This window comes from Adelges cooleyi, unplaced genomic scaffold (genome assembly GCF_023614345.1).
Source record: "Adelges cooleyi isolate 19-005CV unplaced genomic scaffold, UGA_ACOO_1.1 ACOO_flye_CR_arks_rails_tigmint_CR_PRNA_23, whole genome shotgun sequence".
NCBI classification, from domain to species: Eukaryota; Metazoa; Arthropoda; class Insecta; order Hemiptera; family Adelgidae; genus Adelges; species Adelges cooleyi.
Window position 1 is genome coordinate 8464369 of NW_026095893.1, and position 23018 is coordinate 8487386.

General features: G+C 33.3%; 1 protein-coding gene across 1 annotated transcript; it reads left to right on the forward strand.

The window, feature by feature from the left end:
* Positions 1-16445: 16445 nt before the first annotated feature.
* Positions 16446-20184, forward strand: LOC126836015 (uncharacterized). The gene is made up of 2 exons (XM_050568958.1): positions 16446-16813; positions 18738-20184. Exons 1-2 carry the CDS (start codon positions 16705-16707, stop codon positions 19586-19588), a joined length of 960 nt encoding a protein of 319 aa, XP_050424915.1. The 5' UTR covers positions 16446-16704; the 3' UTR covers positions 19589-20184.
* Positions 20185-23018: the final 2834 nt, after the last annotated feature.

Below are 23018 nucleotides of genomic sequence, written 5' to 3' on the forward strand. Positions count from 1 at the left end.
AAGAAGGTTTTTATGTGTGAGCTGACAACAAAGACCGTTTAACACGAATCGCTGCAAAAGAAAATAACTGCCGCCACCGCCAAAACCGCTCAGGTACCTACAAAAATAAGGCGGCCGTTTTTGACGCCTAAATAGAATAGGTATATATTATAGATATTGACTATAAGCGACGGGGGTCGATGAACTCGACATAATCTGATAATCCACAGTAAATTGCTTTTTGTATTCAGTTTGACTATAATATCGATATTCGTACAATATAAGCGGTCCTCATTGTTGGAAGGGCACGTTTCATCCCTTCGAACTATCCGGTCGTCATATTATTATTATAGTGCATATACCACCGTTTACCAACTAATAACAACACGTTTTACACGAGCACCGCGTGGATCGCAAAAGTTAAAAAACCAACCCAATAAAATTCAAAAAGCCTATTGTATTATTGTATCAACACAATGACAAAAGTTATTGTAATGTAAGTATACTGTCATAAAGCATTCAAATCATTCAAACCACACAACACAAATGTACTACTGTCTTATTATTAAATATATTGGACGCGTTGCGAATTCTTAATAAGATAATGAAATCGTTTGTAACCTATAACGTATTCGGTTTCGCTAAATTCACTTCATAGGCATCTAAAACTGTATGACATTATATTATCAGAAACTAAACTCATACAAAAGTCAAAACGCAATGAAATAAATTCTATAGAGTCTATACTATAGACGACTGCCAGCAAGCAATGTCATATGAATCAGTTTGTTGGCCAAACAAACAAATTTTTAAAAAAAAGAACAAAGTGAAATAATCTTTATAATGCTATCGTTGTGTCAAGTGATAAAAGAGAACAAGATAATAAACAAACACGTTTATGATGTAGTTAAAAAAAACAACCAGGGTTTGGACATATTTTATATTGAGAGAAGATAATTTGTAAAAAGTCAACATGACAGAAATAAGGTTGTAGGTCATTGGCCATATTTTTAAAACATGTTTTTGTAGGTGGGGAATCGTTAAGAAGATAAGGACTAATTCAGGTTGATTATTATATTGTGAACCACTCAATATATCATAGGGTTTAATAAGAATTTTTTTTTTCATATTGGTTTTATACCCCTGAATTGGGCGAGTAGGTCACAGATTCCCGGTACTATACCATAAAAAAATCAATTATTAAAAAAGATAAACATTGGTGGCAATTTTATTTTTTTAAAGTTTTATAAGTAATCTATTAATGTAATGAGCGTAATCATGTATTTTAATACGTGTAAACAATTACCAGTAAACAAAACCATGAGCATCATTAATCATATTCGCTACAATTTAACAATTACATAGATGAATTCTAAAGTGAAGCAAACCGAATCTATGTGCTATAAGCGAAAGTCATTGTTAGTTATTAGTTATTACTGTTATAATAAACGTCACGAATGACAGGGGTGGTGGAAGTCACGGGTAATTTGAACAATGTGAGTGATAGCCAAGAGCGCCGCCACCGACCACACACAAAGGGTTGTGGAATTCAAAAGCTAATTTAATACATATTTTTTTTTAACTAAAAAGTCAATGGTTTAATAATTTAGGCAGAGGAGGCGTTCCAACATCTTTAACGTCTGTTTAATCGTTTAACCTAGTCCCGAGAAGTTTATAAAGATTATTATAAACACAAGCTCGTTGACAAAAAAATGGGTTTGACTGCGTTGAGACTTTCCCTACGTTGTTGGTCTTCTTTGTTTTTTTACTAACGTGTTACTAGCGCTCGGTTATACATATTATACATTACGACTATAACTGGAATTTTCAAAAAGACAATCGTTTAATTTATGTGCTCGGTGTATACGTACGCTTATTGCCGGTTGTTGTTTTTTTGGGATCCTGTTGTCCGGTGCACTGGCGTCCCGGTCAGAGCAAGGAAGGACAAATAACATTATACTATTGTGTACAGATAAAAATATAAGTGCTTGCTCGTATTGAAATTCGTCTGACTGTCTCAGTCACAGCTTTATATTGTTAAAAAACATTTTCAAACTAGGATAGCCAATAACATTAAAAGTATAAAACAAATAATTAAAAGTCTTAATATCTTCTAAGGTATTGACTGGGTCATAGTTAACCAATCACTATGTACACGTCATGATTGTCGATTGAATTGCACAACGTTTTGAACTCAACTCGTTCCGTTTCACCCCACACGATGTTGGCCGCTAAGCCGGAACGAGGAGGCGTTTTCTATGCACACACATCGAAACATATACTTATTATATGTAGGTGTATTTTATTTATTGGTATGGCAAATAATATTCTATATTTTATATGAGCTTTATTATTCTGCTGCACAATAAGGACTGATAAGTATTCGCTACCCTAATAATTTGTGTGGCCGCTCCTCACTGTTGTACAGTTATTGCAATTATCATGTAAAATATTTCTTTTTGTTGTTATTGATTCGTTTAAGCTTCCGTCATTCTTTATCTCCCAAAAATTGTATTGTGTGTTTTAATTCTTTATTAGCTTAGCGGTTGTCCCGACGTCAGGCCACAATATTATTGTTGTAAACACGGATGACAGCCAACCGTTAAGTTTTTTGGTTATCCGGCACATTTATATACACTATACGTACATATACGCCATGTCAGGCGTGAATTCAGTGGCTTGTAGTCTTGGCATGTAAATAGACTGTATAATCTATAGATTACAAAAAGTTTCGGATTTGTTTTGTCCAATGACGGCGGTTGTTGTATTCTAATGCATAGCATTGCAACTGTTACAACGTATATTGTACATTAAGGCAGTACTAGACAATTTAAAGGTTTGGGGGTAAAGAGACTCCGTTCTGCAATGCACAAAGACTCCATGTTATGTTTCTTGATTAAATCGTAGCCCTAGGACTCAACATTTTGTTCGCATCTGGGATAAAACCCACTATCAAGATCCAGTACTGCGTTAAGAATTTATTAGTATTCACACATCTGTACTATGGTAGATTTTAAGTAATATAATACAGTAATAATAGTAGAAAAAATACATTATAGATTTTCTAGATTAAATTAAAAATAAGAGAAAACATGAGAAAACTTGTTTCCTCTCGTTAGTTTACCAGAAAAGACAACACAAGAAAGAATTGAGACTTCTTCATTCGCCACTGGCCAGTAAAAATTATTATCGGTAAATATGATGAATATAATATACCTTATACCTACGTCCTACACTGGTTACGATGTATTTGTAAAATGTGTGATTTAAATATCTAATTACTTGGGCAACGATAGAAACATGTAATTTATAAATTAATCGTAAGCTTTGGAAATCTCATATAAATGACTACTTCTTCAGATGTATTCATCCGTTAACCGCATACCCTTTATTCCGCAAGAGTATAATTTTTCGGTCAAAAAACAATCGTGATGGTACATGTTTACAAACACTATGTTTATACATAACTGATATTTTATCATTTATGTGGTATATAATATTATATAATAATACAGTGGTTTCTATTGTATGCGTTCGGTCAACGACAAAACGGTTGATTATTATTCCGACATGTGTACACTAAAAAAATTAAAAGTAAAAATAATAATAAACCATGATCCAGTAGATTTTGTTTTGAAATAAACGTTTTGTAAATAAGGCAACATCCAACACGTGTTGACCAAACGGTGGATTTTCCGAGTACAAAACTGAGCCTCTGTTGACTATAATAAACCATATGTATGTTAATAAGGCAACGATATCGTCCCCGCGTTAACGACACCCCCAGTTTAAACGGACAGTGGCTATTAATAATAACAATAATTGTGATTATTATAATAATTTATTGCCTATCCCCCCGGCTGTCCCGGAAGTCGATTTCAGCCTTCTCGAGTACAGAACCGCCGCGCAGCATTTGCTTGTCGTTTCGCACCGCTCAAACACCCGCAAAAATACATACCGTCAGCCAAGCAGGGACCGCGCCACGGCACCTTCTTCTCGACGCGCACACATAACGGCCCGCAATATTATTTGTCCTTCGGTGATGATCTATGACCTTTACGGGCCCGCCGTTTTTGTGTAGGGCCGCGCGTCCCCATCTTCTGGGAATTTCGTCGTTTTCCCTCGGAAGATGTTTCTATGTGCCGCGGTGGCGACGGCGCGTTATTCCTTTTGTCGGCTATGGCCGTTGGCGCCTCGGTTTGCCCGCCCGCGGAGGTCCCATGCGTCCAGATGTGCGCCTCGTGAACCTGTTAAGCGTGTGACCCCCGCCGACCCTACCACCGCGCCACCCTTGCAATATTATTACTATGACTGTCGCCGCCGCCGCCGCTGTGTATTAAAAAAATATATGCGACGAGTGACGTTATGTGTATTTTTTTATCGTGGGAAAACTTGCGCGGTTTCTTCACAATAACGTGCACTCGATGTACACGTTATCGGGGGATTGCTCAGCCCATATAGACTAAATGCGCTGTTCTAAGCTTTTCCGAGTGTCTGGCCGCCTTAAGACTTCCCCGAGCACTCTGGCACTTAACACGTAGATACCCGAAGTACGGTATCTACAGGACTGCAACTACCGGGCACCGTGAAATCTTGTCGTGACGACGGCGCTAACGCAGTATACGGCAATTATCGCTCGAGTCCGACGCCCACCCCTCAGGGGCTATCGGTCGCAACAGCATCGAAACCACACCGCACCGTGGGAATCCATCCGCCGGCAGATGAATTTTAATTTTTAACTCTTTTTTTTTTTTTTTCCCCCGTTTACAGTTTTTTAAACCTACTCGTAATCACATATTATAATAATACACCTTAAGTATACGCATACTGTCTTTAAACCAGATACACAATATCTAATTTGATTCTACGAACAACTTTACCCTCGAGCTAATCTGATTTCTGTGTGTGAAAAGTTTTAAAATAAGAAGCAGTAAAATAAAATAAAATAAGACAAAAAGTTAACCCTTTATGGTAAATACTCCAAGATCCCTCGATATTTATGTAATATGTATACAGTGTATGGTAAGTAATTGAAAGTTGGTATAATTCATTTGAAGAATCATCTAATACTTCAGTAATAATTCAGTAATCTAATATTTCAGTCTTTAGTGCTGATGTGCAGGTTTTTCTTAAGCCATATTAATTTTAAAAAAAGTTGTTATTAACATACGAATGTTTTTTCGAACAATTTATAATACCATTTATCAATATCCTTTCCATTGTATGACTTAACAAATTAATTAAAAATCCTTTCTAAAATTTGAGAAGGTTTTGTTTTTACAATGATGGGTTTTTATTTTTTTGTGTCTGGACCTCACGATATCTTTTAAACCGCAGAATAGATTTCTTTATGTAGTTAGTATATAGATAAGAAATCACACCTATAATATATCATTATATAGAAAGTATTTATTAGACCAAAAATTAAAAAAGTTTACCTCTTCAAAATCTAGAAACACACCCAAAAAATTTACCTACATATTTTTCAGCTTAAAATTAAGGCGTTCTATAACTTTTTTAAAAGTACTCGATTTAGTTTCAGATTTGTATAGGATATTCTTTAGACATAATACTACCGAAAAATGTTGACAAAAATAACTTAGCATGCTAGGAAAACCTCCTATAAGATTAAACGTAAGTGGTGCCGAGACCTCTTGCAACAGTAACAAAACATGCTATTGTAAACAGAAATATAAAATATACTCATTATACTACATTACATAGATTATATATTTCAAATAAAGAATTTAAAAAAAAAAACGTAATTGTTAAGAGACGGGAGTTTAATAATCCGCTCTCAATTTAATCGATTGTAAGATGTGGATATATTATTTTTTGACACCATTGGTTTAAACGATAATATTAAGAACCTCCAGATACGATTTTTACGTATGTAATCTTATAAAATCGACAATGTTTAAATATACTTAAATACTCTTAACAATTTCTGACATCAGATTGAATAGTCTTGCTGTCTATCGGCTGTCTATTGTATGCATAACCTAATTTTTTGGGCGGGCTAAGCCCACCCTAGCCGCCCCGTATTTGCGCCTACGACTTTAGCAAGCCAAAAATTAAAAAAAGTCACCCCTTCCCCATCAAAATCAAGAAAAACACCTAAAAAATGTACAAATTTTTCAACTTAAAATTACTATGCTCTATAACTTTTTTAAAAATAGTCGAAAATGTTCCAAATTTAAATGAATTGTTCTTCAAACATAGTACTATCGATAAACATGAACAAACTAAAAAAATATCATAAACCCTTTCCTTAGAAGGGATAGAATTTTTTTCTTTATTTCACTTTTTCAAGCAAAGTTTTAAAGATTTAGATCTGAAAATTAGACCAAAGGTAGATCTAAAATGGAACTATAACATATACAATTTTCTCAAAAATCTGTAGTCAAATTTTTTTTTTAGTAAGGATAAACCCCAAAAATTGGGTAAATTTTTTAGATGTTTTTCTCGATTTTGATGGGGAAGGGGTGACTTTTTTTAATTTTTGGCCCGATAAAGTAGTATACAGCAATATACAATACAATATTGAAAAAATTGATAAGTACACAACAAATAATCATATATAATACAAATATAAATCAATAAAAAAAGGATACAAACAAAAATTGATTACATATTTCTATGTAATTAATTATTATTAAAAAAAAAATAAATTATAAACATTGAAGATACACAACAAATAAGCACATAGAAATATAGATCAAGGGAAAATTATACACATACAAATTAAGCACTTAGAAATATAAGTTACAAAACATTGAAAAAATGATACACAAAAAAATATAATCACATAGAAATACAGATCAAGAAAAATGTTACACACAAAAAATAAATGTCACGAAACCATTGCCAACTTGAACTTTACCCATTCCAGCCGACAAGTCTGGGACTTGGTAAGAACACTCAGAAGTAGCCAAGGCGAAAATGGATAAAGTACACAAAAAGACTGTGGAAGAAAATTGCCAAATAAGAAAGATAGAACTAGCCCCACGCTCTGGCTATGGTGCAGCTTTTTTAGTAACTGTAAATTCAAGTTAAAGCGGCAATTGGCAACACGAGATCGACAAGGCAGCCGGCTCTGACACGGATTTTTTTTAAACACAGCGGTCCAAAAACCCAAACTTGGTTAACTATGTTGTTTAGAGTGACACACTTAGCTAAGCTCTTCACATCTCAACATCGTTGCTGCTGAAAAAGGGGCAAACTACCCCGACCATAGTGTCTGTACTAGTTATCCCATAAAAACTTTTGACTCTCCTCTCTCTTTTTTTGGCTTTCGGTTTGACAACAGCCGCGGCGTCCGGCGATTGGCGGCCGGCTTGGCTGGATTGGCTCGCGGGCATACCGGGTCTCTAGGCGGGCACGTTCTTAGCTGCCCGTTGTAGGTAGCCTTTGTCCAGCGCAACCTGGACCGCCGGATGCAGGAGCAGTTCGTTGGCCGTGGCCTTCACGGCCCACGCTGTCACGTCACGTTGGCCAGTCCCGACGTCCACCCCGTTTCCCGGCTCCGTCTGGGTGTCGATCGCAGTGGTTAGGAACATCTCTGTTTGGACGCCGACCGACGACGGCGGGACGTCAAATCCTAACCACCACGACGGTGAAACGTATTTAAGGTAGGAACGGTATTTTGTGTTTATGATAATATCGACTTTCGAACAAAGTAAAACCGTTTTTAATTATACAAACGTATATAAAACGATTTAACTGTAAAACTGTTAAACTATACAACTATTGGCCGGTAACCATGTCAATTGTTAACATGTACATATTATCGAAATAATACACTACTCGAATAACAGCTGAAACATGAATAATTTTATATCGAAATCGATTTTTAGCTTCGATGCGGAGCTGAGAAGGTATTGTTTTTACAATGATGTGTTTTTATTTATTTTTTTTTTTTGTGTCTGAACCCACGATATCTCGTAAACCGCTGAACCGATTTCTTCGTGTAGCAACTCTACAGATCAGAAATCATACCTGGAAGGTACTTTAGTACCATGTTCTTACGATCTTCTCCTACATTTTACATTTCTTCCTGCTATAAAAACTATAACCACCATGTTCCAATTTATCGTATGTTAATGAAATATAATTTATTGGAAAACATTGATTTGTTTAGCATATTTTATTTAACCCGGTTAAAATGTTTGTTAGTAAAATTTTTTTTTTTTTTTAATGTATTTATAATTGTAGTATTTTGTTTCATTATTTTTGTGTATTATTATCATTATTAATTTTGAATTATTAGAATGTCTTCAACTGATAATTTATTAAATAAATAAGCATAATATGTCTACTTACTCGCTTCGTGATGCCGTCGATATCTATCATTACCGCTCTATTGTAGTCTACGCTATACTATAACGTTTGTTGTTAAAAAATATAAACAATAGGTGCAAGTGAGAACCGGACTGAGTCAATAACAATATTTTTTAACCGCATATACGTAAACTCACGTTACACCCGTGTGAAAATGTATAAGTTTATGTGTATATTTATAAATTGTTATGGTGTCAGCGTTAATTTAATTTCAATAGTGAATTATTGCTGGAAACAAAACATAATGGATCTGTGCAAACAACACACAACACCAAACACGGCTGGTGTTCATCCCTAAATTATAGACATCACTCTACTATTATATTTTTATAATTTATACAAAAAGGTTAACAATATACACGTTGTGCCAGACAGAATACATAATATTATACAGCAATATTAAACTGAACGCGTGATCTCATCTATTTTTGTATCAACATTAAACAATATCAATTATCAAACCACCGTTCGCCCTTTTGACATAAAAATGAAAATCATTCAACTATTTCTTATCAGATGAATCACCCTATATAGTACACACTACACAGAATTACATAATATACCACATATAGCTGAATATTTGTTTGTTTAAATGGTACAACATAAAGTTACATTCTATATATTCTGTTATTGTTCAGTAAGTCGTACATACATTTGAAAAACACATTTTCAAATAAAAAACAATAGGGCAAAGCTGATTTACAAACTATTTACAGTTATACAATTTAGATAATCAAATTTTTGTCAAAACCAAAAAACCTTTTTTACAGATTGAGTTTTAGGAAAATCATCATTTTTTTGCGTTCTCATTACAGTATCGTTAAGATAAATTTTATTTTATTTTATTGTTTTACAAACGTGGGGAATAAATCAATTAGTAATTATCATTTAATTTTTGTTTGCATTTTTTAAAAATAATTTTTAATTGATTTAATTGATATTTGATCAATTAAACATTTACATAAAAAATATGTAAATGTGATTAGGAAATTGATAAAATAAACTATAGGACATAGCCGATTTGCAAATTAGTCAACTAATTTTTACTAAGTAATAAATCATTTTTACAAGTATAGGTAATAATTTGTTTTTAAATATTCATGTTTTCCGAAAAATGAGCATCTTACATCAGATAGATCATTCTATATAGTACACAGAATTGCATAAATGACACATATAGTTGAATACTTGTTTGTTTAAATGGTACAACATAATGTATATACATTTTAAATACGCTGTTATTGTTCAGTAAAAGACGTACATACATTTGAAAACGTATTTTCAAATAAAAAATGTTGATTACACAAATACAAAATATTAAATTTTTATTAAAATCAAAAAACTATTATTTTCGTTAAGATTTAAGAAAATACACTAGTACAATATATCATTAAATAAACATTTTTTTACGTCGAGAGGCTACTCTATAAATCACGAATTTTATTTAGTTGGTATTATGGGGGGAGTACGGTAAAAGTTGAAAAAGTTCACTCTTTCACCTTTAAAATCGGAAAAAACTAAAGAAAAATCATATGATTTTAAAATTTTCAACTTTGACATTGCTATAATTTCTAAAAAAATTGTCAGATCGCGTTGAAATTTGAAAGGTTTATTTATTTAGCATGCCCCTTTACGACATCAGGTTCAGATCTAAATTCTATCCATTTCCAGGGCCGCAATTACCGCCGGTGAATACAGTCCGACACGCCAGACGGGCCTAGCGGTTATTCATAGGGGCCTAGTCGTTTTATTGAATTAAAATCATACGTGCATTACTTGTTATATGAATAATTCACATCTTAAACACAAATTAATACTAATTAGAAACCATAATGGTTATATTTGAAATTTTACTCTAGTCACTAAAACATCGAATTATCTATATTATATTCTACATTCCAAAGTCCATACAAAATTAGAACTGTGGAAATTTCACTAGAAAAATGAATTTATCACGCTTACTAAGCATCACACATTACAGTCTGACCAGGGACGGTGGAAGGGTGTAATTAACGAGGCAGTTGCCTAGGGCCCCGCGGTACCGCGGTACCGCGGCTTTTGACGAAAAATAAATTACAGTTAAAAAAGGTTAGCCCTATAAAGCGATTTAAGATTTGTATTTATCCGTCATCTTATTAGTATAATTATTAGTGATCTTCTTGGAGTCTAATAATTATGTTTAATTTTTAAAATAATGAACTCTTTACACTGATGTATAGTGATAATCTAGTAGGTCTTATGGAATAAAGAACGCCCCGATATTACATATCGTTATGACTTATGCCAGTAAATCGAAATAATATATTGCTCCGGGTTACTCCGTTTTGACCTTATGGAACAGTATATTTTTAGTATTGGTCTGGATTACCCGTTGTTCCCATATTTTTGGAAATGTATTGTTTCACCGTGGTCATAACAAGAGTAATCCGGAGCAATATAAAAATATTTTTTTCCGTCAAGGTTGGATTGAAGTAACCCGGAACAATATATTGGCCCGATTCTTTGTGTTGAGTCATGAGTTGCAAGTAGTGCCCATGATATAAAACCTATAGGTGCTTTTTTTTGCAATAACAAAAAAAATGCACGGTGCATAATATTGATGAGTACGTTTTTGGAATAGGTGAGTTTGAATAGGGTATCAGTTTTATTAAAAACATTCTGGAGGAGTTGGTTATTTTTAAATTCCAAACAATTTAATATTTTTTGTATATTTCAACGAATTATTTACAGAAATAGAATTTAAAAAAATTAATTTTCCTAGGAGATATTAAAAAGTAAAATCCTTGTGGTGCACCTAACCTTGCATATTACCATTTGTACTTCATTTCATAAGTTGATGAAGCTATAAAACATCAACATATTTGTAAAATTATGGTTATAACTACGTATCGGGCAATACATTTCAAGTTAACGGGCGATTCTTTGGTGTTTTTATTCCGGATTATAGATTCATTTCGAATTATTAACTAATTACTATAAAAAATAACACAAGGTGGAAAAATTATCGCAGCGGGCGATGTTTACATACAATTGCACCTTTGCATATTATATTATAATTATTAGGTATTATATGAAATCGTTTAGGTACGAGAGCTGTCGACGGATTTCTTATTGACGAGCCGTCCGGTGTTTGTCGGAATGAACTCTAGCTTTGAAACTTTCACCGCGTTAAAAACAAAATAAAACCGGTCAATTATAATATTATGATAATTTGCAAGCACATAATGTAAAACAATTCCTCGCTGACTCGTACATTTTGAGTAACGGTAATTAATTGGGTACGAAAAAGTAAAACGAGTGCTTTTAACACAGATCTTCCGCCCCTGTACCGAAAAATGAATGAGAGACACCTGTATTTTTGGCATCCATCTGCCTACGGTGCCAAATGGTCAGTGCACCTGCAACCGGACGATAATTAAGAATATACCCTTATTGCGTATTATGTATAATATCTTATGTACAATTATTCCCTTGGGTTAAATATTATTTCACTCTTTCAACTCTATCTCTCTCTCTCTCTATCTCTCTATCAAACTCGATAACGTATGAGATTAACAGACTATAGAGCAGGTCGAGTTCTAGAATAGCGGAACGGTAGACGTTTAACGGCGGGTGTATATCGCCGTCTTTCCACCCCACTTATACGGAACGGATCCTTCGGTTTTTTTTTTTATCGTAAAACTCGGTTACCGGCATGCGGTATATAATTACACGTTATTATATTTGAGGATGTCACCAATTGGAAGGTACAATGTGTAACGCGTGTAAAGGATGTGCGCGCCGGTTGTATACACACACTGCATATAATGTAATATAGGAAGCGGTGTGCCAGGTGTAGCGAAAGGGGCACGTGCCACCCCGTCGTGCACCTGGATACATTGACGTCAGCTGCTGAATATCACTCTTATACAAACGTATAGTTATACATTAAAGCCATCACAACAAATAAATACATCCCTTCCTTTGGCCCAATTACTGGTGTACCACCCCAGTACGTTTACGTACCGGCAGTGGACGAAATTGATACGGAAGTTAAACCGCCTTTTAACTATACATAATGCATGTACTACAGTAGTTAAACGATATTGTTTTATGAACGGCTATACCGCCGACAAACGAAAACGGGTGCCTTGCGGTGATCGCCCATGGCCGACGACACTACTGGCAAGACGTTTACTTATTTTGTATTTACAGTTATACATCTATTTTTTGTTTACGCTCAATTTAGCCGCCAGTTTGTTTAATAGCGCACCGACGCCCTCCACCCTTTACCGCCTTGCAAATCAACAGTCGTCAACTATTATAGACACTATATCTACTATATGTATAGACACTAATTGCAGCCGACAATCAATCATCACCGTTGACTTGTCGCGATCCGTGATGTCGCACGCGACCCCAAAGTGTCATCGGAAACTGCCTCTCTCCACCCGGCACCCTTAAACTTCTTAGGAAAACGACAACTGTAAAAACAAATCTACACTGATCCGATGGACTGAAACTGTACAAAACATATCAAAAGTGCACACAAAAAACGGTTGAAAAAAGCTAAGGCTTGACTTTATAAAATGTATAATGATTTGAATTTCGCTATAGCTTTTTGACGAAAGGCCCGAAAACGGGACCACAACATAACTAACATTGTCATTTATATCATGATCGAATTAAGCCAATTTTTTACAATTTAGGACAATAATTATTCTACCATTTTTTTTTTTCAATAAATGAAATAAATATTTTAAAAAACCAATAATTAAACCAATTTTTAGCCATATAAAAAGTAATTTAAATGAACACATAAAAACGGCAAACGGTTTTATGCGAGATTTCCGCCATCAACAGAGATACCCTCATCATAGTTTAGGGACTGGCGAATAGTTTTCTTGTGTACCTATATATAGCACCACTTGCTATATATATTTTTAAATTGATGCATTTATGTATGAGGCGTGTAACTGCCACGGTGGAGAGTATAAAGTTAACGCAGGAACGATCTAGCCAGAGCCACGAGGCCGCAAAGTACAAACGCGGCCGGGTCCTAGCTTTGTTTGGGCCCCAGAAAGCCTAGGAGGTCCCAAATGATTTGCTAGGTTTATCCCCTAGCAAATCACTGCAAAATTGTGGGGAAAATATAACATGTGCATATAAAATTTATTTTGAGGCCCTTTTAGAGATTTAAACTACGAGTCTCTTTAGGTGCAAGCCGCAAGGCCGACCCTATGCCAACGTGTTTTTTAGAAAATATTGAAATTACTCAGGTAAAGTTAAAAAATATAAATGCTGATCGCTATCAACGTGTGTCGAATATCCTTATGTGTGGATAATTAGTTAAACCAGAAGAAGTCGAGCAAATATGGTAAACAAGTACTTCAAATTGTGTAAATTTCAACGGGGTTCGCCTTAATAATAACATAATTAGGTATCTTAATTAGAATAGTTGCTGCAAATTGTTTTAACTTAAGAGAACGTTGTACACCTAATTTCCCAGCGTTAATACAAAAACATACCTACGCTGAATGCGTTTTATTCGGTCTGTGTTGATTTTAGAGCAAAAATACCCAAACAAAAACGAAAGATGACAAGATTTCAGAGACAATGGCATATCTTCTTTTTTTTTTTGATAAACCTAATAATTAGCTTAATATATATATTTTTTTTTTATTTATAAAATAAACAATCTGTAAAAAGTAGTTTTACAATAAGATCAAAGGATGTTTACAGAAAAAGAAAATAAGATATACATAGATATATATATATATAGAGACATATATTAGAGACAGTAGTCTTGTAGATGGAGCCAGCCAGCGTTGATACTTCTTGTCATGAGGTAGCTTAATATTTAACATTTAAAATCGCACTTTTTTTAAAATAGCTATAACTTTTTTTTTTTTTTGACGGTGTTATTTTAAAAATCGGATATGACATTGTCTCCAAAATGTTGTTATCGTTCGATTTTATAATAGGTATTTGCTCTAAAGCAACCACGGACCTAGTAAAACACATTCTGTGAAACTGTGTGTAGATTAAAAACATTTTAAAATCGTCAACTAATAATTACACATTATAATTTAAGCTTTACATTATGATTTTGCAAAAAATAGGGGTATCACGTCCTCTTAAGGCTTTTCTTTTTATTAAAAATAAATTACATTTGAACACAATCTTTACTATAAAGGGTGAGCTAAAATCTATTCTCGGAGGAATTTGCTCCCCTCCCCCTAGCTACGCGTACGACTATAAAGTATAGTGTATTAATAAGATGGTAAGCTTTACAGTATATCTATATCTTTCTTTCGTTGTTCATGACGATAAAACAACCTTTTTATTAAATATGGTAAAGTGTTTTGAGTATTTTTTTTTTGTTGTTTTTAAGAATAAAACATGTATTGAGTCCATATTAATACATATTAGAGTGTACTGTACAACATTATTGTATTAATTCACATCAATATTGTTAGGTACTACTTTCAAATATTCGAAGTATTGGCCTTTTACACTTCTTTAACCAATAGCTAATTATAAATAATAAAATATATAATAAATTATAAATATATATATGTATTACTAACCTTAATTTGTAGATCCATTATTTTGATTAAATAATTGAAATTATGGAATAAATAAAAATGTTATATTGATCATGTATTCCGGACAAATAAATTCATCGGTAGGAGAGAGCTAAGCTGAAATTTTCTCCAATTGCCATTTCAAAGAAAAATAATAATAAAACATAGTTTTCACAGAAAATAAAAATTGGATATTGTTCTACAGGTGTATCAGATACGTTTCCATAGAAACGGTCAATAATAACATCCCAGATTATTCGGGAATAATAATGTATAGACGAACTTCCGCATCTTTCATCTCACTCAAAACAAACAACTCTTCTCAACCTGAAATTGTGTAGAAAATACATACAAACAATACTTAGCGTGGGAAAAAAATAGCGTTATCTCTAATAATTGCGATCAAATTCAGGTTTCCACTTGACCTTTGCCATATGGTTTTCGTACTATGACTTGCTTTACCGCTTACTTATTTGTAATGTACATCCATCGGGCCATAAATCTTCGTTACATTATTACCCATACATTTTTTCGACTTAGCAAAAAGGCTATGAAAGCTTGTAAGTCGTTATAAACGTTTAGCATATCATTATGACTATATTACGGCTGTCGATCATTTTCAAGTGTAAACTCAACAAAAAATAAATGATAATTATTTCATCATGTGACACCTATTCATTGAGTATACTTGCTATTATATTGTTTACAATAAAACATATTATTTAACCCATATCACAAATCAAATACCAATCTATCCTATGACAGAAGCTTATGAAACTTTTTTTATTATAGTGCATAACACATATATGAATTATTTTTTATTGGGGTTACAGAATATAACACTATTAAATTTTTTTTATTTTTATTTCTATTACAAACATTTTATTTGTCTCGTCTCTTGTAATTATTAACACTATCAAATGTTTTTATTTATAATCAAATTATAATCATTTGTAGACAAGTACGACAAGACGTATACATGGAATTGTTTTAGTTGAAATATTTTACTTTATAAGACTATTCTGGTACAGGTTTTATTACATTTCTTTAGTCCTTGATAAAAAAAACCTTGTCTGGCACGGGTTTCTTAAAATCTTGTTTAATCTGGACCGAGTTTAGAGTTGTTACGGATTTTGATTATTGAAATTTTGTTCCGGGCTTAGTCAGTCCTACAGTTTCAAACAGTGTGTTTAGGATTGGTCTGGTCCGGGGAAATAATATTTTTTTAACAATACAATCAGCTCCAGTCCTATATTTTCAAAGCCGGGTAAACCTTTAAGAAAAACTGTCACAATAGCTGATGTCTGGTAGAAAAAAAAAAGGATCAATTAGTGTACTCTTACTCGTGTGTCGTATTGATCACACGGCAACCAATAGCGCGTAAACATAAAAGAAGTAAAAGCCGTTGATAAACTGTATAACATACTAGGTGTTGTTGTATAAATACAAAACACATGTACACTATGTGTGTCTGTATAATATGTGTGGGGCGAATACATGGCGGGATGGGACCGCATGTCATTGAACAATTGTTAAAGCGGTGGCGACGGCGACGGGCCGGCGGCAGCGGTGGCGGCAGACTCGACCCGAAGACAACGGCGCGCTGACCAGTCAGATCGTATGGCAGTATTAGGCTGGCAGACAACGTGTAAGGTCGTTTAAAGACTTCCAATCGACTTGGATTGTGAAATAATATCGTCATTTTATTACAATTGTTCTTTTTTTTTTTTTACTCCTAGTTGTGTAACTTAGTGTGTGTGTGTGTGTTCAACAATTTTTAATTTTTACCAAATACTTACAAAAAAAGTGTAAAAACAATATGGTGACTTCGCGACTGGCGTTGGAAGGAATCTTACAAAACGGACTCGCCGACTTGTGTAAGGCCACTTCCAGGATGTCGGCAAACACTGAAGACCTCTTTCATCTATGTACGTTTAAAAATTAAACATATACGTATTTGTCATTCTACCTAATGTGTTAAACAAATTATTGAAATGTATTAACTCTACTAAAATATGAGACTCCAAATGCCTTAAGTCATCACGCTTCTATAGTAATTTAGCTCACTAAAAACTGTTTAAAGCATTCACTTCAATAAATACTTTTTTCTCAAATGTACAATTTTACAAAGCGTCAAATTTATAACTTCGAATATAGTATCCGAAAAACTTGTTTGCTTTATATTTGGGGGTAAATGTCTTATTTAAAAACCGTTGCCTCCCTGTGAAATTTCAAACTTATCAAACAAAGTAAAAGGAAGAGAAATAGAAAATACCAATAAAAAAATATAAATTATAGCAAAAAAAAAATAACTAAAAGAAAAAAGTTGTAATTATTTAAAAAAAAAAAAACAATATTTTTTAATAAAAACTTCATTAAAAAATGAACCCTTTAACAAGTTAAAACGATGAAATTGTATTTATACCTTAAACAAAGACGGTAATCATATTAGTCTTAAACCTCGGCTATTGTATTTTGTGTACCGAATTCTTAACGATTCAACAGCGTGAATAAATACTTTGATTTGCATTGTCTACCGCAAACCCGATAATATTTTTTATCCACTCAGCTGCTGCTTATGTTAAAAAATATAGGCGTCTGTTGACTTATCACGCGCACAGCGCACGGTATAGACACAATGTAATATTAATTTGATGATCACACCATATCCTTAATATTTATATAATATATAGATAACGATGTTTATTTTGATCAATATATCCTGAAAAACGACGAATAAACACGCGTATATTCGACAACGCCGATTTTTTAAAAACTATGCCCGCGCGTCTATCTTTTTGACTTTCATTAGACTTGTACATAGAAAATTCTGTTATTTCAATAATAGACAAACAATATTGTAGACTTTGTTTTTGTGTAATATTGTTTTACTTAATTTGCACAATAAACACCTGTGCCACTGTGGGCATATTTGACGGTAACAAATAATAAAGCGTTTGTTACCACATTAAAATATAAAAACTACATCCGCAAAAAGTTATAACAAATATTATGTATTCAAAAACAAAATTATTTTAGGAGAAAAAAATTAATAGCCAAAGGCTAATAAAGAGTACCTATGTATCTTTATTTCACTTGAAATCATTGACCTGCCGAGCTTTAAATAATAATTTATTCATACATATATATTTATCGCATACAATTTAAACAAGTATACAATAGCTGCAGGACAAATTACTATTTATTTGGTTATTCCACCTATACATTTATTGTGTTCCTATATCAACCATTATTTTAGTTGATCCGTGTATGGTTATAACTGTGCTCTTTTATTTAATGCGCATTCAAATCGTCGACGGACTTCAATTAAACTGTTTATTTTTAACAGACAATTAAATTTGAATATTATATTATAAGCTTTTTATAGCAAAAAATAACAGAATAATATTTTATGCAGTTCAAAAATACATAAACTAATTACTTGTATAAGGGGAGTTAAATTAATCCTTAACGATTTAACAGCTACGTCGAATATTAACAGCAACCCACGATCGGTGCATTAAATTTGAATGAACCGGATAATTGATTCAACGTTTTTTTAACATAATGATCCAATAGAACCCACGGTTCACAAAATTCGACATTTTTTTTTAAACAATAGATTTATAACATATTATATTTGAATATTGCTAGGGTATTTCTTTCTCTCCTGTAATTTTGACTAGATAAGTAAAAGAAATATTTTGCTTTCAGTCTAAATATTTAAAGAGTCCATCTACTTTCATACGAAATAAAAAAATTTTAAAAAACAAAATTGTAAAATATTAATTAGCTAAGTAGTTAGAAATATATTATTATATATTCTTATGCGTTGGATGTTTTTCTTTGCAGATAATATCAAGCAAAATATGGACGACACAGCCTCTGAAAGACGGTGCTACTCTCCAACGGAAACGATCAAGCGAGAAACGCACACGCCGACCAACTCGAGCGAAGACTCGGGCGTAGACGTCGGACCGTGCAAGCGTAAGCGAACGAAAGACGCGTGTCCAACGTCCGCTAAGCGTCAAGACGCTATCCTGTCCGTGAACTGCATCATCGACGTGCCCGACAAGATCGGCCACGGTTGTCCACCGTTCCGGCCGTGGAGCAACGAGTCGTCGTCGGCCTCGGACGTGGGCCTCAGGCTGTTCCATGACATACAGAACGTGGACAGAATACTAACGCTGACGCAGCGTAGAGATTCACAACCGCCGGAACCACAACCGCTGGACCTCACCAGAAGCACTGGTCGTCTAACAGTCGCGCGGACCGCCGTCTACCGAACCAACGACGACGAACAGTTCGCACCTTCCACAAAAGCGTCATTCGTCACGTCCGCCACCCCCGCCACTGCTGTCATCACGTCGACGAATACCGCGACTACCACAACAAGGCACGGAAAGAGCATGTCTAGAGCCAGGCGAATAGAAGCCAACGCGCGAGAACGGTCGCGAGTGCACACTATTAGCGCCGCTTTCGATACGCTCAGGTCCTCCATACCGTCGTACTCGAAAACCCAAAAGCTGTCAAAGTTGTCGACTATCAGGATAGCCAGCGCGTACATACTAACCCTGTCCAGGCTGTTGGATATGGACTACACCGCCGAACAGTCCAGGCCGTCCGTGGAACAGTGTGTGAACGACATAACGGGCATTATACACATGGAGGGCAAGGCGAGAAAAAGGAAGGACGACCCGTAGACGGCGGCTGTAACTTTATCGATGGCCGCAATATTATAAAATAGTCTATATTCGTTTACCCGCACATACACAATCGCGCTCACTATTTTTTAAGGATCACACCGTTGTGGCCCAGTCCCACATGTTAAAACACATGGCCTGCACTTGTATATGGTTGTGTTGATGCGTTATGTGTATCGCGTACATAAAACGTTGACCTATAAATTTAAAAATAACTATGCACATACTGTAATATTACATGTTGTAACTACAAAAATGTGTAAAAGTATTCATAAAAAGCTTTTGTTAAGCTTACATTCCAAATAATATGATTATACATGACGTATTCTACACCATATTGTTATAACTTCTTGTCTCTTGAGCTACAGAGATGTTATCCCATCCTATTTTTTTTTTATACATATCTATTTTTTTTAAATATCCTTTTATTGTTATGTTTAACCCTAGTCAGTCATTATGTACAACCAACCGATGTATCTATATATGTTTTAATATTTTATTATTATTATTATCATCATCGTTATTATGATTACCATAATGTAATTTATGTTTTCAATAGTTTTATTAATATTACAAAAGTTTATTTTTACAAGAAATCATCATAGCCGTTGTATTTTTTTCTTAATACGTCGTATTCATTATTTTCGATATCTAAAATTCTTTCTCTTTACAAAAATATTTGTGTTACTCAATTTTTGATTGGTACTTTATTGTATATAACAAAACAAACGATTATTTGTATTCACTATTCCAACTAAGTAATTCAAGTATTTAAAATAAACTCACTAATGCAAAATAGTAACCTTAATTCAGCGATAAGGTTGAAAAACAATAAAATTAACACTTAAATAAAAGTAAATTTATTAAGTGTTGAATCTAACTAGAATAACTACTTGTAGAATTACATACTTATTGTACAGATTAATATCTTAATTTAAGAGGACGTTGTATACCCAAATTTCCAGCGATAAAACATAACTACGCAGAATGCGTTTTACTCGCTCCGTGAAGATTTTGAGCAAACCTAAAACGAACACGATTTTGGAAACAAAGCCATCCTTATTTTGATAACCCTAGTATTTAGTTTAATACATTTAAAATAATAATTTTGTTCACATTTTTAAAACGGCTATAACTTTTTTCCTATATCTATCTATTTATATAAAAATGAATTCTTGACCGGTTTGTCCTTTATGCATACCTAACCGGCATAGTACTTTTCGAAAATTCCACCCCTAAGGATGACCTCAAACACGAACTTTGTACTCACAAATACGAAATGTAAATAAATTAAATGTTTGTAACCATGGTAACCCGAAATAAACACTTGGTTTTTAACCATGGTAACCACGGTACTCGAGTAAATGGTAGGTGATGGTTAAAGGAACAGGCGGATTTTTATGTACCACGATTCTGGGCAAGCTTTTAACTGTTGGAACGGGATCTGGGACTGAGATTGGGACCGGGACTGGGACCCTTGAGTAAGAGGAGGACATAATAATCGAAAAAAGTGTCACAAAAACGCTGTTACGCTATTAGCTGATAAGAGATAGGAGATTAGAGATGGGAGATGGGAGTGGGAATGGAAATTATTTTACTCAGCCCTGGCCGACTAAATCTCGGACAACGCCGGGTCCGGACAAATTGTTATTTATAAAATCAGATAGAAAATTGTCTTTATAATGTTATCTGTCGATTTTATAGAAGGTATTTTTGTTCTAAAACAAACAAGGATCTAGTAAAACGCATTCTGCATGTTTAGATGAAAAGAATATTTAAAATTGCTGACAAAGATACTATGAAAATTATGAAATTTAACTACCAAAAAACAGTCCTAATTACTAAACTAATAGATACAAATGAAAATTTACGCATTAAATTAAGATTTAAAAATGTCTTTACGGACCATACCTAACTCCTTAATAAATAGGAGGTATTACAAGCATTAATATTAATATATATTAATAAAAATTTTATAAATGAAAGAAATAATAAATAAATAAAATTAGTTTTATAAAACAATAAAAATACAAAGGTCCATTAATTATCTATATATAAATACTAAATATTCATGCACATTGTATTGAAATGTATAATCGTGGGAAATCTGTGACTCAATATTATAATAGTTTATATTATGTATGTTATATTTTCAGTATTACTTATAAACAACGCCTTCGATTGGCATAGGCCACTGCACGAGTTGTACAATCTTATCATCGATTTGTTAACTTTACCCGTCCTTGACCAAATGTGTGCTGAAACCCATGACAATCAATTTTTTTTTTGAAGAAAAAGGCTCCACGGAACTGTAGCCAGCAAAAATCTATTGCAAATTATTTGGTAGTAATTAGTTTACCGTTCACAATCAGTAACAACTACCTATTGATTAATAAGAAATCGGAAAATGTACTTAGAGCTATAGTGCTTTATTAGGTATTACTTATTACATATTGATTGGCCAGTCAAGTAAGGATGTAAATAATTAATTGTTATGAGTTTAGTATGTGATGATTGTTTCAAAATATTTTTGAAATGTTGATGACAATTTTTAAATCACAATTAATATATGTTAAAAAATCTTGTTTTTTCCTATTGCCTTCTCCCCCCTCCCAATATATATTAGTCAATATTTTCAAACGTATTTTATTAAAATCGCTAAACAACTATTCATATTTTTTTGCCTATATCTATTGTTAGTAAAGCTATATTTGTACAAATCAAATTATTTATTTGTAACAAAACGCAGAATATTAATATTTTATGATTATTAGGTTTTTTTGCTAAATCCGAATATGGTTTTAAAATACTCTAGCCATTTTGTGTTTTAAATCGCTTCCAAGTCTACATGCAAACTATTCATTTTATTTTGTGTTAAAAAAAACTAAAAATGATACATTAATTTTAAGAGAATCCCAGGATTATTATATAATAAGCAAGTGTATGAAAAAAAAAAATAAATACAATTAGGGTATGTACAATAAAATAAATAAATAAACAATAGACTTATAAAGACAAACAAACAGGACAGATAAAAAGTATAAAATTGTTTTATTAAAGAGCAGACGGTAAGCTATACCTAATTTTGAATTCAGCCAAGAAGAATAGAATAAACAACGATTTATTTAATATACATATTTAAAAGACCCTTCACCCTTGCCATAAAATGGTGTTTTTTATAATTTTGTAGATGATTTAAAAAAAATACTAGATTCGGGTTCAGCGATAAAATTGAAATAAGTAGATGTATTTTGTTAGTTGTTTTAATCGAGTTTTAGGTACTGTGTTAATAATAGTTAGCATGTCATAAATATTTTACTTGTGCTCTCCTCATCACTGAACTGAATACAGTTCAGTTCAGTGTCTCTCGTACACTTGTATTGTTTCAACAATATTTCCTCAGGTGATTAAAAGGAGTAAAGACATTAAC